This window comes from Doryrhamphus excisus, linkage group LG6 (assembly GCF_037039965.1).
Source record: "Doryrhamphus excisus strain RoL-2023G ecotype Guam linkage group LG6, RoL_Dexc_Guam_v1.1, whole genome shotgun sequence".
In the NCBI taxonomy this organism is placed as follows: domain Eukaryota; kingdom Metazoa; phylum Chordata; class Actinopteri; order Syngnathiformes; family Syngnathidae; genus Doryrhamphus; species Doryrhamphus excisus.
Genome location: NC_136362.1, coordinates 22258865 through 22280645, shown reverse-complemented (window position 1 = coordinate 22280645; position 21781 = coordinate 22258865). Strand labels below are relative to the sequence as shown.

Here is a 21781-nt window from a genome sequence, read left to right as displayed (position 1 = left end):
GTCAACCAAGCAACCTTTTTATGACCCTCCCTCTGAAAAGAATCAGAATTAAAATCACTCAAATTGAAACCCTCGTCATTGGGATACACCTATTTTGACTATGAAGGCCTCTAAAAACAATAAACAACGTTGCATGATTTGATAAACATTCTGTGGTCATGCATTAACATGTACACTGATGATAACATATACTGATGATAACAATAGTTGCATTATCTTGCCGTATTTTGCTGATTTAAAACACTATCAAAACTTCTTTCTATGTAACAGACTTACATGACTTTGCTCAAGTGACTGGACAAATAAAACCATCTGGACTTACTTCCCACAAGGACTGCTGAATGCTCTCAAAATCTTGCACTGTATCCTCAACCATTGACACATTGAGCAAGGAAATGTCTGCTTCAACAGGAAATCCAATTGGGAACATCCTAGTCCATTTCAGAGGAAGAGACTGTGCAAAACAACCAAAGAGTGTCTGGAATGTCGTCGGCTCCACTCAGAAGTTGTGCATTTTGCTCCAAAAAGAAAAGCATTGTTGGGACAAATCATATAGCAAAGCTAAATGGAGCAGAAACATTCCACATTTTCCATTTGATGAGACTGCGATGCACAGGATCCATCAGAGAAGGAAAACAGCAGTCAGCAATCAATAACATTAAAACAGTCCTGTTGTTTTTCTTCAGCTTTCTGTATAGTATAGTGGCATGGTGCACTAAATAACCGCATTCATAGTGTGAAAGTAGGCCAATGCCATGGCACATGGTTTCAACCTGACCAACCACAAAGAAGACCAATAACAAGCAACACAATCTTACAGTGCAGATGTAACACATGCGTATATAAAATATTAATATGTTACACGTTTCACTCCCCCAGTATGTGCTTGTATTAAATACGGCATGTAAAGGCACCTTGTAAAAGTTAGCGTATGCTGTATGCTGTATGTTAGTTTTAATGAATTTGTTTTTTAATGTACTTTTCTTTTCTGTAGGAAACTTGTGCAAGTGTGATAAAGCTGCTGTACATTTTGTTTGTTGTGCACAGAAATAACCCCCCTCTTCCAGTTGGCGAAGAAATTGCAGCCTCCCACCTCGTCTATTTACCAAAAGAACACAACGCAGAGTTCAATTTCAGGCAGTGTCAGTCCAGACCGGCTACACAAAGTTGCTGGGATGAGTCCTAACTATGTGTACCTGCTGAACTGTGAACATGGCATTTCCTCAAGTGCAAACTGCATAATGCAATTATTTGCATTATTTTTGCAGTACATTGGAGTCAAGTGACAGAGAGAAAACATCCTAGGCGGAATCTTGGATGTCACATTTGATATAGATTTGATTTTGATTGGACATTGATTTGAAAACCCATCAAGTCAGACAACCTGGTGGTTTGTGCATGATGTGTTTTACCTCTTGCTCTCTTGCATAGTCCTCTTCATCGTAATCTTCATCATCGTGCTGCGTTTGAAGAGCAGCACTGTCAAAATCAATAGACATGACGGTGTAGGGAGCGCTGGGAATGACAGCAGAATACCATAATCATATTCATATTTATGATGTATGCGGCAAATGTATGACGGCGATGAAGCGGCCTAAAGCGATCGGATAAACACAAACAAAGCGAGTTCTCGCTATGAACAGTGCTGCACTTCACTGTGGTTGCAAACAAATTACTAACCTTTTCTCACAGTTCTGTCTAGACTATTTGCTAACGTTTGTTAAGTGCTAGCCACATTGTTGTTTCCAGGGTAGCTAGTGAGGCTGGCTAACTAGCATTAACAAAGACACGCCTTTAAAAAATGTTAAGTACTAGGCTTGTTTTAAAATGTAGTAAAACCTTCGCATATCTGGCTGGGTGGATTATGAATATTCACTGACCTGTTGTTAGTTGAACTCAGCTGTTGTTGTCACTTGGAGTAGCGATTTACGTCCCGGTACAAGGTAGCATGGTAGCATGACACGAGCTAACCGACTTCTTGTATCCTTTGAAGACTCGCCCACTTTGAAAAGTCGCGCGCATTGACAGCGCCAAATGCTGTTTGAGTGACTAGTGCGTTAACGTCATTCATAAATGTCATTATTATCCTACTCTGGTTCTACACTAGACAAAAAAACAAATATTAATCAGGATATTTGTAGTTACCGTATGTTTTATTTCGTCCTCAGCCGCTGAAGAGAAATAAACCACATCCCCATGGCAACGAGTCGGGTAGTGTAGTCCACCACCATTGTTGTAGTCCTGTGTGACCTCGTGATTTAATCGTATTACGTTTCTCCTTGTGATTGGTCAGTCCCGCCTCCAACTCCTCATCGCGCTTCCGTGTGTGCTGGGATCATCTTTTCCACTGTTCCAGAGTCAGTTTATCGGATGTCAATGTACACACATTTATCCTAAATTCCTGGTTAAGAGCTGATTCCGATTCAGGAATCAGCATCCGGGATCATGTGACTGTCAGGTGATTCGCGGCCCGGATGTCCTCATAACTCTGAGCTCATAACTTGAGGAAACTAGTGCTTTCAGAGTTTTAAAATTTATTTAAACATTTAAAAATGCCCTCTAACCCTCCCAAATTACAAGCTGCGGTCATTAATAGTAAACGGTGAGTATATTTACAACCACGGAGATGCTGAGGGATGAAGAAATGTATTGTCTTATTCCTTCTTTATAGGCTCCAAATCGTGAAAGAAACGTTCGAACTCAAGTATGGAGGACTGCCTCTCTTCTACGCATGTGCACCAGGAAGAGTCAATCTCATAGGTAACTTTATTTGTAACGTATTATATGACACAAGAGATACATTGGTTGGTTGTGTTGGACTGTCATTCTCATAAATGAATACCGCCAGTGCGATTAAAAAAAAAAACAAACTCATTTTGCTTTTCTGCGGCAACTCTGGCTTGAGCAGTGAACATGTCTCTGCATTTGATTTAGTTTTTTGTCTTTCTCCCATCTTAAAGGCGAGCATATTGATTACTGCGGCTACTCTGTTCTTCCAATGGCTATTGAACAGAATATCCTTGTGGCCATCTCAATGAACAAGTCAGAGACAATCCAGCTGACCAACACAAATACAGCATACGAGTAAGACCCGAAATCTTTACACAAGTCCCATGCTATTTTTTCAGTCATTTTAAATATGTCTCAGAGGAAGCCACACTTGTGTATTTGAAGTTGTTAGGTCAAAATTACCAGGATGCTGGAATGTAATCACTTTACTCAGCCGTACTAGGAACACACAGTTTTGTGTGCCTGTAACTTTAATGCAAATGAGCTGCGTTTGCATAGGGATGTGGCTTAAAAAGTGCTATTGTACTTCATCTCCTCTTTCCACATACAGTCATCCCTCGCTACATCCCAGTTTGACCATCGCTCCCTTGCTCTATCGCGGGTTGTCAAAAACAAACGACTTAATAAATGATGGCCATGACATCTTCAACATGAATGGGGAAAAAAGTTCTCCCATTTAGTGTGGAAGTGGTACGTTTTCCCACTATGTGTCTTTAGTTTAGAATAAATACATTGGAGGCTATCCAGTTAGCTCGGTTGCTTGTCATATGCTTTGAGCAGCAGCCGTGTCTTATGTCCCTACAGGGATGCCGTAGCCTGAGCATCAGTGTTGAGCAATGTAACGTAAACAAAGTATTGATAATAAGCAGGACTGTCAAAATGGCACGTTAATAGCAGTAACGTATTTATTTAATTCATTGCATTACATTTTTGTATATTGTAATTAATAGGGCAGCAACGATTATTCCAATAATTCAAGTACCTCAAGTAACTCATTCGGAGATGGCCTCACCATTTATTGAGAACCTACGAGGTTCCCGGCTGCACCACAATCACCCTCAAAAGATTAAATTGTACGCTAAAAGCACAATCCTGACTCCTCAATTACGGCTTTGTAAATGGAGGAAGAGCAACATCTGGTTCTGACATGCAAAAGCATCAAAAGACTGCTGAAGCAATTGTTAAATTCATTTGCTTATTATAAGGCTATTGTGTTATTTGCACATTATTTACATTTTATTCGCAGTTTATTTAATTTAAAAATATTGCTTTAAATGTATTTCTTTTATCACTACCTTTTTTATTGATTGATAGATTTTATTTATTTTTATTCTGACTCCCCTTTTTGTTAAAAGTAAAATCTAAATATTGGTCTTTTTTTTTATTAATAAGCTAATAAGCCTGCCTTAAGCCTTTAAATTGTTTTCTTGCTTGATTTATTCCATGAATTATTACCAAAATTTAGGATAGGTTTAATAAAAATCTTTGTGATTATCACTTTATTTCATGTTATTAATCATTCAACTTTATTCAGGTTTTAGCTTGTTAAACTGGGAGTGGATTTGATGCCACCTTGCAGTGAAAAAATCGGGCCTCAGCGGTTCAAACCCCTGGCATAGAGGAAGCGGGTTGCTAATAGCCTTTTCCCACCACATTTAGCGGCTCTGCAATCCTGCAGTCCTTCAAAACACATTAGACATTAGAAGCTACTTACCATTGACATATATTGAAGTAACCTCTTTTCTTGAGAAACTTTGAACTGTCCAGTCTCTACTTCCGGATCGGATTCGGGATCCATCACATATGGCTGGATGTTAAAAGCCGACATTTAAAAAAAATAAATTGCGGTTTTTTTTTTTGTCAACTCAACTCCTTTAAAGTTGGTGGCACAAAACTGGAAGTCTTTATATGCACTCGGCACCGTTTATGATCAACACCCACACCGTGTACAGTGTTTCTATGCACTCGGCAGCGTGACCAACCACAGCAGAGTGGGCGTGTCTGGAGGCGGGCCGTGGGTGGAATGCATTCAAACAGACCATTTTTGCGGGAACCATGAAATCCAAAGAAACCCAGCTGAATAGGTGCAGATTCTGGAAGATCTAGACTATTGTGTGTAGCTGCTCTATAGGAGTCAAAAACTCAATACAAAGGGCCAAAAATGAGTAGGTCCAGGTCTTTCAGAAATTGTGTCAGTAATGCAGATACAAGGTCATTCATTCACTTTCTATGGCACGGGTGCTGGAGCCTATCCCAGCTGTACTAGTCACGTGTACGCAGATGATGGCTGTTTTTATTCCTGCAGGGACGCCACAGTGTCGTGCTCGGGGGATATAGCCATTGATAGAGCTAACCCAAAGTGGTTTTATTATTTCCTCTGTGGCGTTAAAGGCATTCAGGTAGGACTTGGGTACAATGGCGGATACACACGTCTCCATATTTTATATTCAAATCACATTGCTATCATTTATGGAATTATGGAATTACCCTTCTTTTGTTCTCCATACAGGAGAAGTTTGGCATTCCACATTTAGCGGGAATGTCATGTGTTGTGGACGGAAACGTTCCACCAAGCTCCGGCCTGTCCAGTTCGAGTGCCTTAGTGTGTTGTGCTGGGCTGGCAACGATGGAGGCAAATAAGAAGTCCCTCTCCAAAGTAAAATGTCTGGTCAATCACCCCCCCCCCCCCCCCCTCAAAAAAAAATACTTCTCAAGTTCCTCTCCTGTTTTAGGTGGCTCTTGCAGAGATATGTGCCAAAAGTGAGCGCTATGTCGGAACAGAGGGAGGAGGAATGGACCAGTCCATATCATTCCTGGCAGAAAAAGGAAGTGTATGTGGTCAAATAATTCATTTATTCTAGTTCCTTATTTAGACTCAAATAGTCCCATTTTTAGAGTTTGATGTGAGAGCTATTATTACAATATTATCCACACGATATTACCCGGTATTTTCCCTTTATGAGAACCGTTGTAGATCATTAGCATTAACATTGCATTGCTCAAAATGTTATTAAACCCTACAAAGTCAGAGCTCATAATAAACTCTGCACGGGCGGGTTCATATTCCACCTACAATCCTTACTAATATCCTTGTAATATGTACATAACAACTAAGGATTGACTGATACATCGGCCGATATTTCGGGCCAATATTTGCGTTCTTTACTTGAATCGGTATCGGCCGATAAGCACGTGGGTTCGCCGATGTATTTTTCCGCCGCATGATTTACAGACAGGCATCCACCGGGCAGCTTTGTGTTGTCGGAGGACCTTGCAACACACACAGTCGCGGTACCCCTCCCCCACTGCAACAGTGGTGAATCCCAACAAGGGTACGTTTTCAACCTTGAATTATCCACTTAGTTGAAATATTTCCACCTGCTTTCAAATAGGAAACATGAACGCCAAGTTTCATTCAGTCATGAATGCGTGTCGTGTTATGAGTGTGGAGGCGGGGGGGCTCACTGCATGGAAGCAGTCATCACATGGATGCTAGATAAAACCTAAACTACGACAGAAATGTTTTGCACATGTTGAATATTTATTCCTTTTAAAGTTGATAATGGCGTTGAAATGTGTGTTTAAGAAAGCTGAATCCTACTGTGTTCAGTGTTTACATTTCAATAATTATTTGTTTCAACTTGAAACCTGGAATATTTATCATTGTCATTTTTTAATGTAAATTGAGGGAGCAAAAGCAGTATCGGCCACAAATATCGCCCCAAGCAAAATTGACCATCGGCTAAGGGTGATGGTAAAAAATCGGTATCGGCTGGAAAAAAACCATATCGGTCGATCCCTAGTGTTTCATTTCAATAAATATTTGTTTCAACTTGAGACCTGGAATATTTGTTATCATCGTCATTTTTTCATGTAAATCGAGTGAGCAAAAGCAGTATCGGCCACAAATATCATCCCAAGCAATATCGGCCATCGGCTAAGGGTGATTGAAAAGAATCGGTATCGGCATCGGCCTGAAAAAAAAAACATATTGGTTGATCCATAATAACGACACACAAGATGTGACTAAAAATGAATGCAAAACAAGCAAGAACTACGTGAGCTTTAAACATATGATTTATTCACCATTTATATGGCAATAATTCCATCATCAACACAACCTGTTAGCCCCCCCCATCCCATTAAAAATGGCGTGCATTGTTATTTGAAACAATGTGCATGCATCATGGACATTTATGCAAATGAGACGGCTGGATTGGAGACCTGTGGGAAACGCCATCGCTAGTGAATTTGTCTTCTGTCCTCAACAGGCAAAGCTGATTGAGTTTGAGCCTTTGAGAGCCACTGATGTCCAACTCCCGGACGGTGCTGTGTTTGTCATTTCCAACTGCTGTGTCCAGATGAATAAAGCAGCCTCTTCTCATTACAACATCCGTGTGGTCGAGTGTCGGATAGCGACTAAGGTACAAACTGCAAGGAGGGGCACAGTTCTCCTGTGGTGACCTATGGTGTCCTATGGTGTCCTATGGTGTCCTATGGTGACCTATGGTGACCTATGGTGACCTATGGTGTCCTATGGTGACCTATGGTGTCCTATGGTGACCTATGGTGACCTATGGTGTCCTATGGTGACCTATGGCGTCCTATGGCGTCCTATGGTGACCTATGGTGTTCTATGGCGACCTATGGCGTCCTATGGCGTCCTATGGTGACCTATGGCGTCCTATGGCGTCCTATGGCGACCTATGGTGTCCTATGGTGTCCTATGGCGTCATATGGCGTCCTATGGCGTCCTATGGTGACCTATGGCGTCCTATGGTGTCCTGGTGTCCTGTGGTGACCTGTGGTGTCCTGTGGTGTCCTGTGGTGACCTGTGGTGTCCTATGGTGACCTATGGTGTCCTATGGTGACCTATGGTGTCCTATGGCGACCTATGGCGACCTATGGCGTCCTATGGCGACCTATGGCGTCCTATGGCGTCCTATGGCGACCTATGGTGTCCTATGGCGTCCTATGACATCCTATGGTGTCCTATGGTGTCCTATGGTGACCTATGGTGTCCTATGGCATCCTATGGCGTCCTATGGCGTCCTATGGTGACCTATGGTGTCCTATGGTGTCCTATGGTGACCTATGGCGTCCTATGGCGTCCTATGGTGTCCTATGGTGACCTATGGTGTCCTATGGCGTCCTATGGCGTCCTATGGTGACCTATGGTGACCTATGGTGTCCTATGGTGACCTACTATGGTGACCTATGGTGACCTATGGTGTCCTATGGTGTCCTATGTAAAATGAAAGGCATCAACGGAGCGTTCCATTGGCTTGTCTGTCATGGTGTGCATTCAGATGCTGGCCCATGCGCGGGGGTTGAGATCCAATGGCTTGTTGAAGCTGGCGCAGGTGCAGACGGAGCTCCGAGCATCTCTGGAGGACATGGTGTCTCTGGTGGATGAGGTTCTGCATCCTGAGCCGTACAGCCGTGAGGAGATCTGCAAGGTTTTGGCCATCACCTCCGAGCAGTTTTCCAGCGAGCTGCTGAGTGCCAACACTCAAGATGGTGAGCACAAAAACAAAAATCGAAACGCATCGGGGAGCGGTGCAATAAAAAAGCAACTTCTTCATGTTCTTCGTCGCAGTGAAACATTTCAAGCTGCACCAGAGAGCTAAGCACGTTTACGGTGAAGCAGCACGTGTTCTGCGCTTCAAGGGAGTGTGTGATTCTGGACCCGCTGAGTCCATCCAGCTCCTGGGAGACCTGATGAACCAGAGCCATGCTAGCTGCAGAGACCTGTATGAGTGCAGCTGCCCTGAACTGGACCAACTGGTGGAAATCTGCCTGTGAGTAGAACATCTCATTCTAGCTCCCCATGGAACACAATGTTGTACAATACATCCTGATGTCCCTCCTTTAACGCAATTGGTTCCAGCCCCAAACGTGATAACTACCAGAATCAATTGAATATCGTTATAGGTAGAGCCTAGAAAACCAGTTTACGACCTTCTAATCATTAGAGCCCTATAGACATGAAATAACACCCCTATAGTCACCTTTGTACTTGTAATACCTAATAAAATAAACATGATGAGCAATTGGAAGAAGTCGGGGTGCAACGATCGAATATTTTAGTAATCCAGTATTCTACAGAAATGTTTGTCGATTAAATGGGTAATCGGATAAAACTGATTTTTGCTTGTTTAGAGAAATAATAAATTCTCAAGAAAAAAATCAAAAATTTGGTTAATGAAGGACCAATTGGTGGAATGATTGAGATGGTGGAGTGTGTTATTTCTTAAATGGACATAGTACATAATGTGGGTGGTGGTTATATATATAGTATATATATATATATATGTATGTATGTATGTATATATATATATATATATATATATGTATGTATGTATGTATGTATATATATATATGTATGTATGTGTATATATGTGTGTGTGTATATATATATACTACATACATAACCACCACCCACACTATGTACTATGTCCATTTAAGAAATAATAATAATATGTGTATATATGTATATGTATGTATATATGTGTGTGTGTGTGTGTGTATGTATATATATATACAGTGAAGAAAATAAGTATTTGAACACCCTGCTATTTTGCTATTTCTCCCACTTAGAAATCATGGAGGGGTCTGAAATTTTCATCGTAGGTGCATGTCCACTGTGAGAGAGATAAACTAAAAAGAAAAATCCAGAAATCACAATGTATGATTTTTTAACAATTTATTTGTGTGATACAGCTGCAAATAAGTATTTGAACACCTGTGTATCATCTAGAATTCTGACCCTGAAAGACCTGTTAGTCTGCCCATTAGAAGTCCACCTGCACTCCATGTATCATCCTGAATCAGATGCACCTGTTTGAGGTCGTTAGCTGCATAAAGACACCTGTCCACCCCATACAATCAGTAAGACTTTAACTTGTAACATGGCGAAGACCAAAGAGCTGTCCAAAGACACCAGAGACAAAATTGTACACCTCCACAAGGCTGGAAAGGGCTACGGAGCAATTACCAAGCAGCTTGGTGAAAAAAGGTCCACTGTTGGAGCTATCATTAGAAAATGGAAGAAGCTAAACATGACGGTCAATCTCAATCGGAGTGGAGCCCCATGCAAGATATCACCTCGTGGGGTCTCAATGATTCTAAGAAAGGTGAGGAATCAGCCCAGAACTACACGACAGGACTTGGTCAATGACCTGAAAAGAGCTGGGACCCCCGTTTCCAAGGTTACTGTAGGTAATACACTAAGACGTCATGATGTGAAATCATGCATGGCACGAAAGGTTCCCCTGCTTAAACCAGCACATGTCAAGGCCCGTCTTAAGTTTGCATATGACCATTTGGATGATACAGAGGAGTCATGGGAGAAAGTTTTATGGTCAGATGAGACCAAAATAGAACTTTTTGGTCATAATTCCAATAAGCGTGTTTGGAGGAAGAAGAATGAAGAGTATCCGAAGAACACCATCCCTACTGTGAAGCATGGGGGTGGTAGCATCATGCTTTGGGGGTGTTTTTCTGCACATGGGACAGGACGAGTGCACTGCATTAAAGAGAGGATGACTGGGGCCGTGTATTGTGAGATTTTGGGGAACAACCTCCTTCCCTCTGTCAGAGCATTGAAGATGGGTCGTGGCTGGGTCTTCCAACACGACAACGACCCGAAGCACACAGCCAGGAAAACCAAGGAGTGGCTCCGTAAGAAGCATATCAAGGTTCTAGCATGGCCCAGCCAGTCTCCAGACCTGAACCCAATCGAAAATCTTTGGAGGGAGCTCAAACTCCGTGTTTCTCAGCGACAGCCCAGAAACCTGACTGATCTAGAGAAGATCTGTGTGGAGGAGTGGGCCAAGATCCCTCCTGCAGTGTGTGCAAACCTGGTGAAAAACTACAGGAAACGTTTGACCTCTGTAATAGCAAACAAAGGCTACTGTACCAAATATTAACATTCATTTTCTCAGGTGTTCAAATACTTATTAGCAGCTGTATCACACATATAAATTGTTGAAAAATCATGCATTGTGATTTCTGGATTTTTCTTTTTAGTTTATCTCTCTCACAGTGGACATGCACCTACGATGAAAATTTCAGACCCCTCCATGATTTCTAAGTGGGAGAAATAGCAAAATAGCAGGGTGTTCAAATACTTATTTTCTTCACTGTATATATATATACGTATATATGTATATATGTATATGTATATGTATGTATATATGTATATGTATGTATGTATATACATACTATATGTGTGTGTGTGTATATATATATATATATGTGTGTGTGTGTATATGTATATATATATGTGTATATATGTATGTGTGTATATACTGTGTGTGTGTGTGTATATATGTATATATATGTGTGTGTGTGTGTATACTATATATATATATATATATATACACACACAAAACCACAGCTTTTAACTGTCTTCAACCAGTCATGGTGTGCTATATATATCACTATATTGTCACGTACTATGGTACCCATATGGCATTGGATGCTCATATCACCTACTACTTCCGTACATGACAAAGATAAATAAACAAATAAATAATAAAATAAAATACATTAATAAAAAAAACTTCAACTATAATATGAAAGCAGGAAGTGAACAAATGTAACAGTTACTGATAGTAAAAGTACCAGATGGAGGGGTAGGATTTAATAAGCTTTGCTTTTTCCTACTCCTTTTGGACATGTGGAACTGGGAACTGATTATGGGATGCACTCAATTGGAATCTGATGCATGTTCAAATAGAAATCATGAAAATAACATAGCCGAAATGAAGGTAACACAACAAAAAATGAAGCCAATGACATCACTAGTCACTCAGTCATGCAATAATAAATGAAGTCACAAGTCCATTATAGCACGAACAGCAGAACCAAACAAGTCATAACATAACATAGCGGCTTCAAATACGAGTGGCGATTGTGAAGGGTGTGTGCATTAGATCTTCCAGAATCTGCACCTATTCAGCTGCATTTCCTTTGATTTGTGCTTCCTGCCAAAAGGGTTGTTTAAATGTATTCCACCCACGGCATGCCCACTCCTCTGGGAAGTCCGTCCCTCTGTGATGTCACAAAGGGCAGTTTTACCACGCCTTTTGAGCCATCCCAAACTTCTTTCAGGGCTCACTTCCAAAAGCGCAATGCACATCACTACTGACACATGATCATGATGTATTATGATGTATTATGAAGACCTTGCAATATATTCAACACTTTATTCCACTGACAGGAAGTCCGGAGCCGTGGGCTCTCGGCTGACGGGAGCAGGCTGGGGGGGCTGTGCTGTCTCCATGGTTCCAAGTGACAAAGTCCAGTCTTTCCAGCGAGCAGTGAGGGAAGCCTACTACCTGCCGGATTCATGTCGAGCAGCCATGGAGAAACACAGTTTGTTTGTATCGAAGCCTGGAGGCGGAGCTGCAATTTATCTTTAAGAAGGATCTGTATTGATCTGTGTTGGAGACGGGTGGTCCAAGGACATTAAACATTCATTCACGCTCATAAAAAGATGCGTATAAAAAGAATACATGAATGAAGGCTTGTCTTCTTCTCCCAGATGTCCTTGTAACAGAGCACAGAATCCATGACCCCTTATAGCACTAGCACTCCAGCCAGTCTCATGTTTATGGACCAATATTAACTTCATAATTCATTTACAGGAGCACTTTTTGCTCCGTCTTGCTACTCTTTATTAGTACAATGAAGTGGATTATCTTTCAATTGTTGGGGTAAATGCTTAGGTAATTGTTAAACCAGTTGCTATTACACATATTCACCAGAAGGGTGTGCTATTCACCAACCACACGCAGTTAACTTGTGCCGTAGAATAAACAGCATCATCTGATATTTGCGTATTTTTTATAAAGTTCTCAACAGCCATTTTAATTAAAGTGTTTTTTCTCGTGTTTTTGTCTGTTGTACAAGGTTGTGCCTTTTTACCGTTGCAGTCATTACAATTAATAGCCCTGTTGCGATAATCGATGAATAAAATGATTTTTAAGGTCTGATTTTTTAGGAAACATTTTTGTAATGAAAATGTATTAAGGATGAATATTGAATGAATATTACTACTGTTTAATATATTATGAGCTGAGGATAGATCTGTAGAAGAATAACATTTCTTCTCTCTCCTGTAAACCCTCATTAAAAAAACGAATAACTTTGTTGCTTAACTCTCGCCATTCAAGGCAGGTACTTCTGGGGTAAACTCAAGACCACGTGACGCAACCAGGAAGTGATTCGGCCGTCTGATTTCACAAGGCTGGCTGGCGCCGCCGAACGTCTGGCCTTAGTAGATCTTCGTTCAAGTTCATATTGGGTAACTTCATCTTCATCACCGTTGTTTAGGAAGTGCTTATTTGTCCTGCAACACCGTAGTACCTGTTTTTCCGATCGAGGTAAGAGTACTCTAAACATGTTTAGTGGACTTGACAGTGTCAAAGCGTACATAATAATGCGTACAGTTATGTCATTATGTTATAGCTCCGAGTGGCGTTTCATATGAAGAACTAGCAAACAGATAAGGTTAAAATGTACGTCTTGTAGGTTTGGTTTATTTTGGAGCCGAAGAAAGTGCAGTCCATCAAATTAGCCACACAGAGTCGGTCATGAACGAACGAGTCAAAATAACTAGTTCTTTTTTGTGAACTGAATGAACGAAGTCACTGCCCCTAAAATACCCGTTCGGTCTGTCCAGTTTCAATTGCTTTTTTGTTTTTGTTTTGATTGGCTGGAAAGTCCGTTGACCTTATCCTATCGTCGCGCCTCGCTGTGTGGGTGGGTGGGGTTAGATGACCGAAAGACCGAGACCGAGAGATTGGCCGACACTGTCGTTGACCTCGTTCGTTCCGTTCACGAAAAAGAATTAATTCGTTTGACCCGTTCGTTCATGACCTACACACAACTAGTCATCACGTGTTGTTGAGCTGTTGAGTCGAACGAACCTGAACATGAGTGAACGGACTGACTCGACATGGCTGACCGAGTCAGAATCTCAGACTTACGACCTATTGACAGAAATGAACGAAACGAACGGTTTGTCCACCACTAGCCACACACATAAACAAAGTCAGCAACAGCATACAGCAGAAGATTTGTGTTTAAAGACCAAAATGTTGTCAGTAATTTGAAAGTATGATTTGTCCCTGTTTGTTTCCCTGGCACACAGCATGGCTGCCCTCTGTCGCTATGCAGGCTCCGGCGCCTGTCGTCTCCACACAAGTAGCCGTGCCGCTGCCACACAACATTACAAAATGCTGGTGCTCGGAGGAGGAAGCGGGGGGATGGCAATGGGTGCACGCATGAAAAGGATGCTAGGTGCTGAGAATGTGGCTATTGTGGAGCCCAGTGAGGTAAGTCCACCAATGATGACACTCAACTTCATGGTCGCAGTTGCAACTGGCATCAAACCACAAAAGATCCTGGCTATTAGCGGGGTTATGAACCAGGACCGTCAGCGAATGGCGGAAAAGATTCATTTACAGTATTCCATCATCCAATCCAGTTTATTTATATAGCACATTTTATAAACACTGATTCCAAAGTGGGGCTGCACGGCAGGCGAGTGGTTAGCATGCAGACCTCACAGCGAGGAGACCAGGGTTCAATTCCACCCTCGGCCATCTCTGTGTGGAGTTTGCATGTTCTCCGGGTTTTCCGGTTTCCTCCCACATTCCAAAAAAACATGCTAGGTTAATTAGCTACCTATTGTCCATAGGTATGAATGTGAGTGTGAATGGTTGTTTGTCTATATGTGCCCTGGGATTGAATGAATTTGGAATCATTCATTCATTTTCTACCGCTTATCCTCATGAGGGTCGCGGGGGGTGCTGGAGCCTATCCCAGCTGTCTTCGGGCGAGAGGCGGGGTCCACCCTGGACTGGTGGCCAGCCAATCCCAGGGCACATTTGGAGTGGCCAATTAACCTAGCATGTTTTTGGAATGTGGGAGGAAACCGGAGTACCTGGAGAAAAACCACGCATGCACGTGGAGAACATGCAAACTCCACACAGAGGTGGCCGAGGGTGGAATTGAACGCTGGTCTCCTAGCTGTGTGGCCTGTGCGCTAAGCACTCTACCGCCATGCAGCCAAGAAAGTGATTTGTGGCTAATAAAACTTCTATCACTCTCAGTGGACTCCTATAGAGCAGCTATACACAATAACCCGCACAGAAAACTTCCTAGATCTTCCAGAATCTGCACCTATTCCACCTCTGGGCAGGCCCACTCTGCTGTGATTGGTCACACTCCCAAACTACTTCCTGACTACTGTGAATCCCACTTTCTAATTTAGTGGGTATAGGAGTTTATAATACATGAATAAAGCCTTTGGAGAGCTCATTCAAAAGGCTGAAGACCCCTGATGGACCGTGTATGAAGTCAAAGAGCGGTGGAGTGGTGGAGCGCTGCCTCCAACCTCCCTACCCCGAGAAGGAGCACTCGTTCGGACACACTTTGTCATGCACTGCTGGTGTCGTGGAGCTCAGGAGCCAGATGTGAGGGTGCGACATCGGTAGTGGAAATGTGGTTATTGCACGTCTTTTGTTCGACTACGATGTTCCAGAGCAATGTGTCCGACATTAATACACCTTTACCAACAAGAGAAATCGAATTTGGCGGATATTTCACGTTCATGTTCACCAAAACAGTCCCGTGGGAAATGATGTTGACAGGTAGTCAGCATCTTCTAAGCAACTGCCCGAGCTTGCCTCGTAAACAGAGAAGCAAAGCTTGGGGGAGGGCAGAAAGCGTATCTCGCCTACAGCCACGCACATTTTAGGACGCTCCTTTGTGACATCACAAAAGAACAGTTTTCCAACACCCTCTGAAAGCGAGCGTTTGGGCCATCCCAAACTTGTTTCAGGGCTCACTTCCTAATTCACAAACTTCATTCTGTGAAACTTTGGCTTTGGTTTAACCCCAAAATACTATGTTTCAACAATCTTTATAGTTCAGAAAAGTGGAAAAAGCATAACAGGTCCCCTTTAAAACGGGTTTTGCCTAAACACGGAGCTAGTAGGTCTGCTTTCAGGAAAATCTAATATTCACATTTGCTGAAAGTAATAAGGATAAAATGATGACTCAAATCCCAAAATAATTGTTGATTAATTAGATGAATCATCAATTCATAAGTGAAATGTCACATTAATGAAACTTGGACTAAGTTTCTGGAGCTGCAGTGATGTGGTCACCATGGTTACCACAATGACTTGTATATCACTATAAAATACAGAGACCCTCGCTTCCGAAACCACTGGCAGAATTTCAGTAGTTCAAGACTTCCGGTCAAGTAATTAGTCATTAGTTTAGCACGTTCGTGTGGTTGCGTGTCATTTTTCACCACGTATGACAAGCACGTTTATTTTTGGCCATGAATACACATTCTCCACACACACGGAACACACGTCCATGATTATCATAGATCGTGATGCATCAAACTAACTCTTCTCCTTTTTAGATGCACTACTATCAGCCTCTTTGGACTCTGGTGGGTGCCGGTGCGAAAACCGTAGCTTCATCAGGAAGGCCCACATCAAGTATGATGCCATCGGGTGTGAAATGGGTGAAATCCAAAGTTGAGGAAATCAACCCGGAGACAAAGACCGTACACACCGAAGACGGGACCAAAGTATGTTTGCTTTACTGCGGCCGATCCTGCGTGTGTTTTATGGCCCTAAAATGTCTTCAATGATCCCATCACAGATCTCCTATGAGTATCTGATTGTGGCCCTGGGCTTGCAGCTCCACTTTGAAAAGGTGAGGACGTGCCGTGTTGGTAGAACATCTACGCTCTTTTCAGAAACATCTCACTGAAGGTTTTTTGTATTCTTATTGAAAAGATCAAAGGGCTGCCTGAGGGATTTGAACATCCAAAGATTGGATCCAACTACTCTGTCCAAACGGTGGAGAAAACATGGATGGCACTGCAGAACTTTGAAAAGGGCAACGCTGTCTTCTCATTCCCAAACACTCCAGTTAAATGTGCTGGAGCTCCGCAGAAGATAATGTACCTCACAGACGCGTTCCTTAGAAAGGTATGTGGCTTTCCTGGAAGCTTCTCGGATCTTGGATGCCCTGAGCTCGCTTGTGAACAAATATTCACCTTCCGAGGAAGACATCGCACGTGGCTCCTCCCACTCTGTGCTCCGGTTCTCGTCGTGATTGTCGTGATATCTGATTGACAGGCTGGCTTTGATGCAGGAAATTCAGTGTCTTCCCATCATGTCTGCCGCTCGTTAAGTTGAAACTGATATGTTGATGGCTGCCATTCTAGTCTTCAGTCATGCGTGGAAATCCTTCCAACCTGATGGTCTCGCATGTTTCCAAGACAAGGATGTGCTTCTGTCCTGATACCCGGGGTGGGTTTCCACAATCCATGGCAAAATTTTGGACTGATTTGTCACCTTACAGCAGGGGGCCCAAACTCACTTTACCTGGGGGCCACTGGAGCTAGGGTCTGGGTGAGGTTGGGCCGCATCAGGTTTTCCAAAAAAAAAAATGCATTTATTAAAAACAGAAAAAAAATCAATATAAAAACTGTCATCAATGTAGTTGCTTCTGCTATACCCTCTTTGATACTTTTTCAGTGCTCTGATAAAACATTCCACTGTTCTCAAATATCTTCACTTTTATTGACTACACAAAATAAGATGAAAAAAAATCAATCAATAAAAATAAAGAAAAAAATCAATCAGTAATAAATAAATAAAATAATGGAAATGGTTTTATTTCATTTGAACATGCATCAGATTCCAATTGAGTGCATCCCATAATCAGTTCCCAGTTCCACATGTCCAAAAGGAGTAGGAAGAAGCAAAGCTTATTAAATCCTACCCCTCTATCTGGTACTTTTACAATCACTAACTCTTACATTTGTTCACTTCCTGCTTTCCTAATATAGTTTAAGTTTTGTATTTAAATTTAATATAATTTCATTTTTATAGTGATATATATAGCACATGATGACTGGTTGAAGACTCTTCATCCTTGTATTTAGCAAACATCAACTGCTTGTATTGTTTCTTGAATTGGCTCATCGTTGTGCATTGTTTGATTTCCTTACTCAATCCATTCCATAGTTTGATTCCACATACTGAAATGCTATGGCTAGCATAACGTAGTCCTAGCATAGAAGTGTTTCAAATGTACTTCTTCCCTGAGATCATATTTCTCCTCTCTTGTAGAGAAGTATTGGATGACATTTTTAGCTCATTGGTAATTATAACGATAAAACAGCAAATAAGAAAAACTATAAAAACCACATATAGTTGGTGGCTAGATTGAAATGAACAGTATTAACAGTTATTTAACCTTAATGGAATTTTACCCAATTAGCAAGTTAGCATCGTTCCATCTGGGAGCAGCGTGGTAGCTTGCCCAATCAACAGCTTTAAGCTGTCATTTGTGGGTACATGATACCATACAGCATCCATATGGAACTAACATTAAACTTTCACATCAAGACGGGGGCCCGCGGGCCACGAGTTTGAGACCCCTGATGTAGACCTTTGTTGGTTTGGGCAGTGCCAGCATGTTTTAACTGGTGCTGGATTTAAGGATGATTCTAGCTGTGAATGATTGAATGCTTATTGTTTTATCTCCAGACAGGGAAGAGGTCAAAGGCCAACATCATTTACAACACATCTCTGCCGGTGCTGTTTGGCATCAAGAAATATGCTGACTCACTGTGGGACGTCGTGAAGGAACGTGACCTAAAAGTCAACCTGAGGCAGAACCTGATTGAAGTGCGAGCGGACAAACAGGAAGCAGTGTTTGAAAATCTTGATAAACCGGAGGAGACCACAGTGTTGGAGGTAACGGGCACGCAGGGTCGGGTACGGTTGACCGATGGTTAGCCGATACTGGTGCCAATTTGGTACAGTGATGGTGCTTAAACGATACCCCAACGGTCCAAAAACGTTTTATTCTTACCGAAACGAGCTGGACAGCATATTGATTGACATACTTGAGTAATATAAATCCAATTAGAAGTCAGCAATTAAGGCACCCATAGCAGCGGTGGGCCACATCAGGGTCTCCAAGCCTTTCATTGGCTGTCAGATGTGGAGGGAATTTGGGGGCATCAAAGTTGTTCAGAGGAGGAAAGGCGGCCGGTTGATGTGGGCATACAAACAAACATCGACATGCAATACCCATGCCAAAAAAACACCCGTATTTACCTGCCGCAAGGCATGCTGGGACTCTTTCTCCAACATTTTCCTGTGTTTGTTGCTTTTTTTGCCAGATTGCAAAATACATTGAAGAGAAGTAAACAAGCTAACAGTCTTCATATCCAATGTGTTAATCTTCGAATTTCACTTTGCAGCTACCCAGCATGCCTTGCGGGCATTTGGTAATAACAGTTTAATAATAACGTAAGCAGCGTTGCTGATTCTGGATGAGGATTCTGGCTCCGATTCTGGCATTACGCAACTTCACTGACCGTATGCACTCTGGGTGGAGCAACCCTAAAACACGGACGTTACCTTCCAAATGCATCCTTGAGTAAACTTTCAACCAAACTCTTTCCAGGTAACGCCATTAGAGTGGAACCAGCCACCCCGAGTAACTGTTCACCTTCTGCTCTTTAGTACGACATGCTTCATGTCACCCCACCAATGGGACCCAACCCGGTGATTAAAGGCAGCCCGCTAGCGGACGAGGCCGGCTGGTTGGATGTGGACAAAGACAACCTCCAACATAAGAGGTACCCCAACATCTTTGGCATCGGGGACTGTACTAACCTGCCCACTGCCAAAACCGCTGCTGCTGTTGGTAAGTCTTTCTTTTTTATGACTACTTCTATGCTAGGACTACGTTATGCTAGCCATAGCATTTCAGTATGTGGAATCAAACCATGGAATGGATTGAGTAAGGAAGTCAAACAATGCACAATGATGAGCCAATTCAAGAAACAATACAAGCAGTTGATGTTTGCTAAATACAAGGATGAAGAGTCTTCAAGCAGTCATGATATACTATATATATCACTATATTGACACTTACTATGGTACCCATTATGGCATTGGATGCTCATATCACCCAGTACTTCCGTACGGGACAATAAAATAAAAAAAATTTATTAAATTTTTTTTTTAATTAAAAAAAAATTTTAATGAAAAAAATATTTGAAATTTTTTAATAAAAAAAATAAACAAACTATATTATGAAAGCAGGAAGTGAACAAATGTAACAGTACCAGATGGAGGGTTAGGATTTAATGAGCTTTGCTTCTTCCTACTCCTTTTGGACATGTGGAACTGGGAACTGATTATGGGATGCACTCAATTGTAATCTGATGCATGTTCAAATGAAATAAAAACATTACCATTACCATTACTTTTGAAAGTAAAAATTAATCAGAGGTCATGATTAATTATAGACAAGGGGTGTATCTGACTGGCGAGCGGCCAGTCGCTCATGTCTGTGATAACAAATAATTGTCCCGTGAACATGAAGATATGTTATTATTTGTAGCATAATTTTCTTTACAATAACAATAATATGACATTTGTTTCCTTGTTTCAGCTGCACAGTCTGCTGTTCTACACCAAAGCATCAAAAGGATATTGAAAAAGGAGAAACCTGATAAAAAGGTGAAGCAGTTGCTCTCGTGTGATAGGATCATTCCAAAGCAAATTATTTTATTTATATTATTACTCTTGAAAGCATATCCTCTGGCTTCTGTCTGGCAGACAACATCCTCCATCACACCTCAAACGGCAGCGTCCCTAATCACCTCCATCTCATTTCTAGTATGACGGCTACACTTCCTGTCCGTTGGTTACCAGCTACAACACGGTCATTCTGGCGGAGTTCGACTACAACGGCCAACCTCTGGAAACGTTCCCCATGAACCAAGCCAAGGAGAGCAGACTCATGTATCACATGAAAGCTGACGTGATGCCTCACCTTTACTGGCATGGACTGGTCAGGTATGGACACTTGGATATCTTCTGTATATTGTATATTGTAGTGTGGTCACCTTTTGGATTGTCCTTCCTTTGTGTCCTCTGCAGGGGCTTGTGGGGGGGGCCCGCACCCTACAGGAAACTACTGCATCTTGGAATGAAATGACAGAAAGGTCATTTTGCTTTGGAAACCGAGAAGACATGCAAGATGTAGATTTCATGTTGCTAAAGAATGAATGAACTCTGAATGTAATCCTGTACGCTGTTCTCTCGCTCTATCCTGGTTCACCTTGCATCCTGATTGGCTGCAGACCATTCATTCATTGGTCTTCGGGTGAGAGGTGGGGTACACCCTGGACTGGTCTCCAGCCCATTGTCAATAATCTGTTGTGGTCATGGCTAGCAAACGAGCTAACCGTGTGAGCTGCTTGCTGACCGCCAATATGTAAAAAACGACACCAGTCGCTTTGTCGCTTTTGCATGATTTCGAAGCAGTGCGATTCATGAGGTCTGACTTCTGACCATTGCTCATTTTGGGCCCTTTGCATTAAGCCGTATTGCTCCTATAGAGCAGCCATCAGCACAGAAACCTTTCTAGATCTTCCAGAATCTCCTGAAATAAGTCCTCACAAAGTGAACAGAAGTAGAGTCAAATTGTTGCACATCTCTACATAAATCTACATGTCTCGTACAACCTTTCCATGTTCACATAGGCAGCTCTCGCGTCTGAGCGAGAGGCTGCAGCCGCACTGGCGAAACCCATCGTCATCGTGTAGTAAATCATGCACACCGGCCGGGACGAGCAGCTGTGAACGCTACACGGGTGAGCGACGTGTTTACATCCACAACAAATGATTATTCCACTGCAATATTTTGAGATGATATATTGCTTTGCACTCCGATTGCAAGATAATTCATAATAAAAGTCTGTTGTTAAACACATCAAATCTGGTGCTTGTGTGTCAATACAATACAATCAAATATAATGTAATGTAATTATTATAATATAAAATACAATACAATCAAATATAATATAATGTAATAAATCTTATATAATATGATATAAATCTAACTGTTTGATCGTGAAA

At 42.0% G+C, this 21781-nt stretch overlaps 3 protein-coding genes across 6 annotated transcripts in view; 2 read left to right on the top strand and 1 right to left on the bottom strand.

The window, feature by feature from the left end:
• cep152 (centrosomal protein 152) overlaps positions 1-2062 on the bottom strand; it is a 93149-nt gene extending 91087 nt beyond the window's left edge. Inside the window, exons 1-2 of the mRNA XM_078791680.1 lie at positions 1881-2062; positions 1413-1515 (exon numbers count right to left, since the gene is read on the bottom strand). Coding sequence (XP_078647806.1) covers positions 1413-1499 — 87 coding nt within the window. The 5' untranslated portion in view covers positions 1500-1515; positions 1881-2062. The remainder of the gene's footprint in view (positions 1-1412; positions 1516-1880) is intronic.
• Positions 2063-2481: 419 nt separating this feature from the next.
• Positions 2482-12691, top strand: galk2 (galactokinase 2). 2 transcript variants are annotated; one of them, XM_058087353.2, is made up of 10 exons: positions 2482-2602; positions 2672-2760; positions 2961-3084; positions 5096-5189; positions 5300-5446; positions 5523-5621; positions 7062-7214; positions 8100-8310; positions 8390-8591; positions 12017-12691. In XM_058087353.2, exons 1-10 carry the CDS (start codon positions 2553-2555, stop codon positions 12216-12218), a joined length of 1371 nt encoding a protein of 456 aa, XP_057943336.2. In that variant the 5' UTR covers positions 2482-2552; the 3' UTR covers positions 12219-12691. The 2 variants fall into 2 exon arrangements, with proteins under 2 accessions (XP_057943336.2, XP_057943337.2); XM_058087354.2 differs by lacking the exons at positions 2482-2602; positions 2672-2760; positions 5096-5189.
• Positions 12692-12975: 284 nt separating this feature from the next.
• sqor (sulfide quinone oxidoreductase) lies at positions 12976-21630 on the top strand. Of its 3 annotated transcripts, XM_058087324.2 has the most exons (11): positions 13122-13181; positions 13267-13316; positions 13952-14135; positions 16241-16411; positions 16486-16539; positions 16623-16817; positions 18387-18596; positions 19374-19557; positions 20311-20378; positions 20539-20717; positions 20802-21630. In XM_058087324.2, exons 3-11 carry the CDS (start codon positions 13953-13955, stop codon positions 20857-20859), a joined length of 1302 nt encoding a protein of 433 aa, XP_057943307.2. In that variant the 5' UTR covers positions 13122-13181; positions 13267-13316; position 13952; the 3' UTR covers positions 20860-21630. The 3 variants fall into 3 exon arrangements, with proteins under 3 accessions (XP_057943310.2, XP_057943309.2, XP_057943307.2); XM_058087327.2 differs by lacking the exons at positions 13122-13181; positions 13267-13316 and adding an exon at positions 12976-13102; XM_058087326.2 differs by lacking the exon at positions 13267-13316 and having other exon boundaries at positions 13044-13181.
• Positions 21631-21781: the final 151 nt, after the last annotated feature.

Excerpts from the sequence above, each read along its gene's own strand:
- sqor (XM_058087327.2), top strand. The coding sequence starts at position 13,953 with ATGGCTGCCCTCTGTCGCTATGCAGGCTCCGGCGCCTGTCGTCTCCAC. Across the intron at positions 16,412-16,485 it reads ACACCGAAGACGGGACCAAA|ATCTCCTATGAGTATCTGAT; the intron begins GTATGTTTGCTT and ends ATCCCATCACAG. Across the intron at positions 19,558-20,310 it reads CAAAACCGCTGCTGCTGTTG|CTGCACAGTCTGCTGTTCTA; the intron begins GTAAGTCTTTCT and ends TCCTTGTTTCAG.
- galk2 (XM_058087353.2), top strand. The coding sequence starts at position 2,553 with ATGCCCTCTAACCCTCCCAAATTACAAGCTGCGGTCATTAATAGTAAA. Across the intron at positions 2,603-2,671 it reads GCGGTCATTAATAGTAAACG|GCTCCAAATCGTGAAAGAAA; the intron begins GTGAGTATATTT and ends CCTTCTTTATAG. Across the intron at positions 8,311-8,389 it reads GAGTGCCAACACTCAAGATG|TGAAACATTTCAAGCTGCAC; the intron begins GTGAGCACAAAA and ends TCTTCGTCGCAG.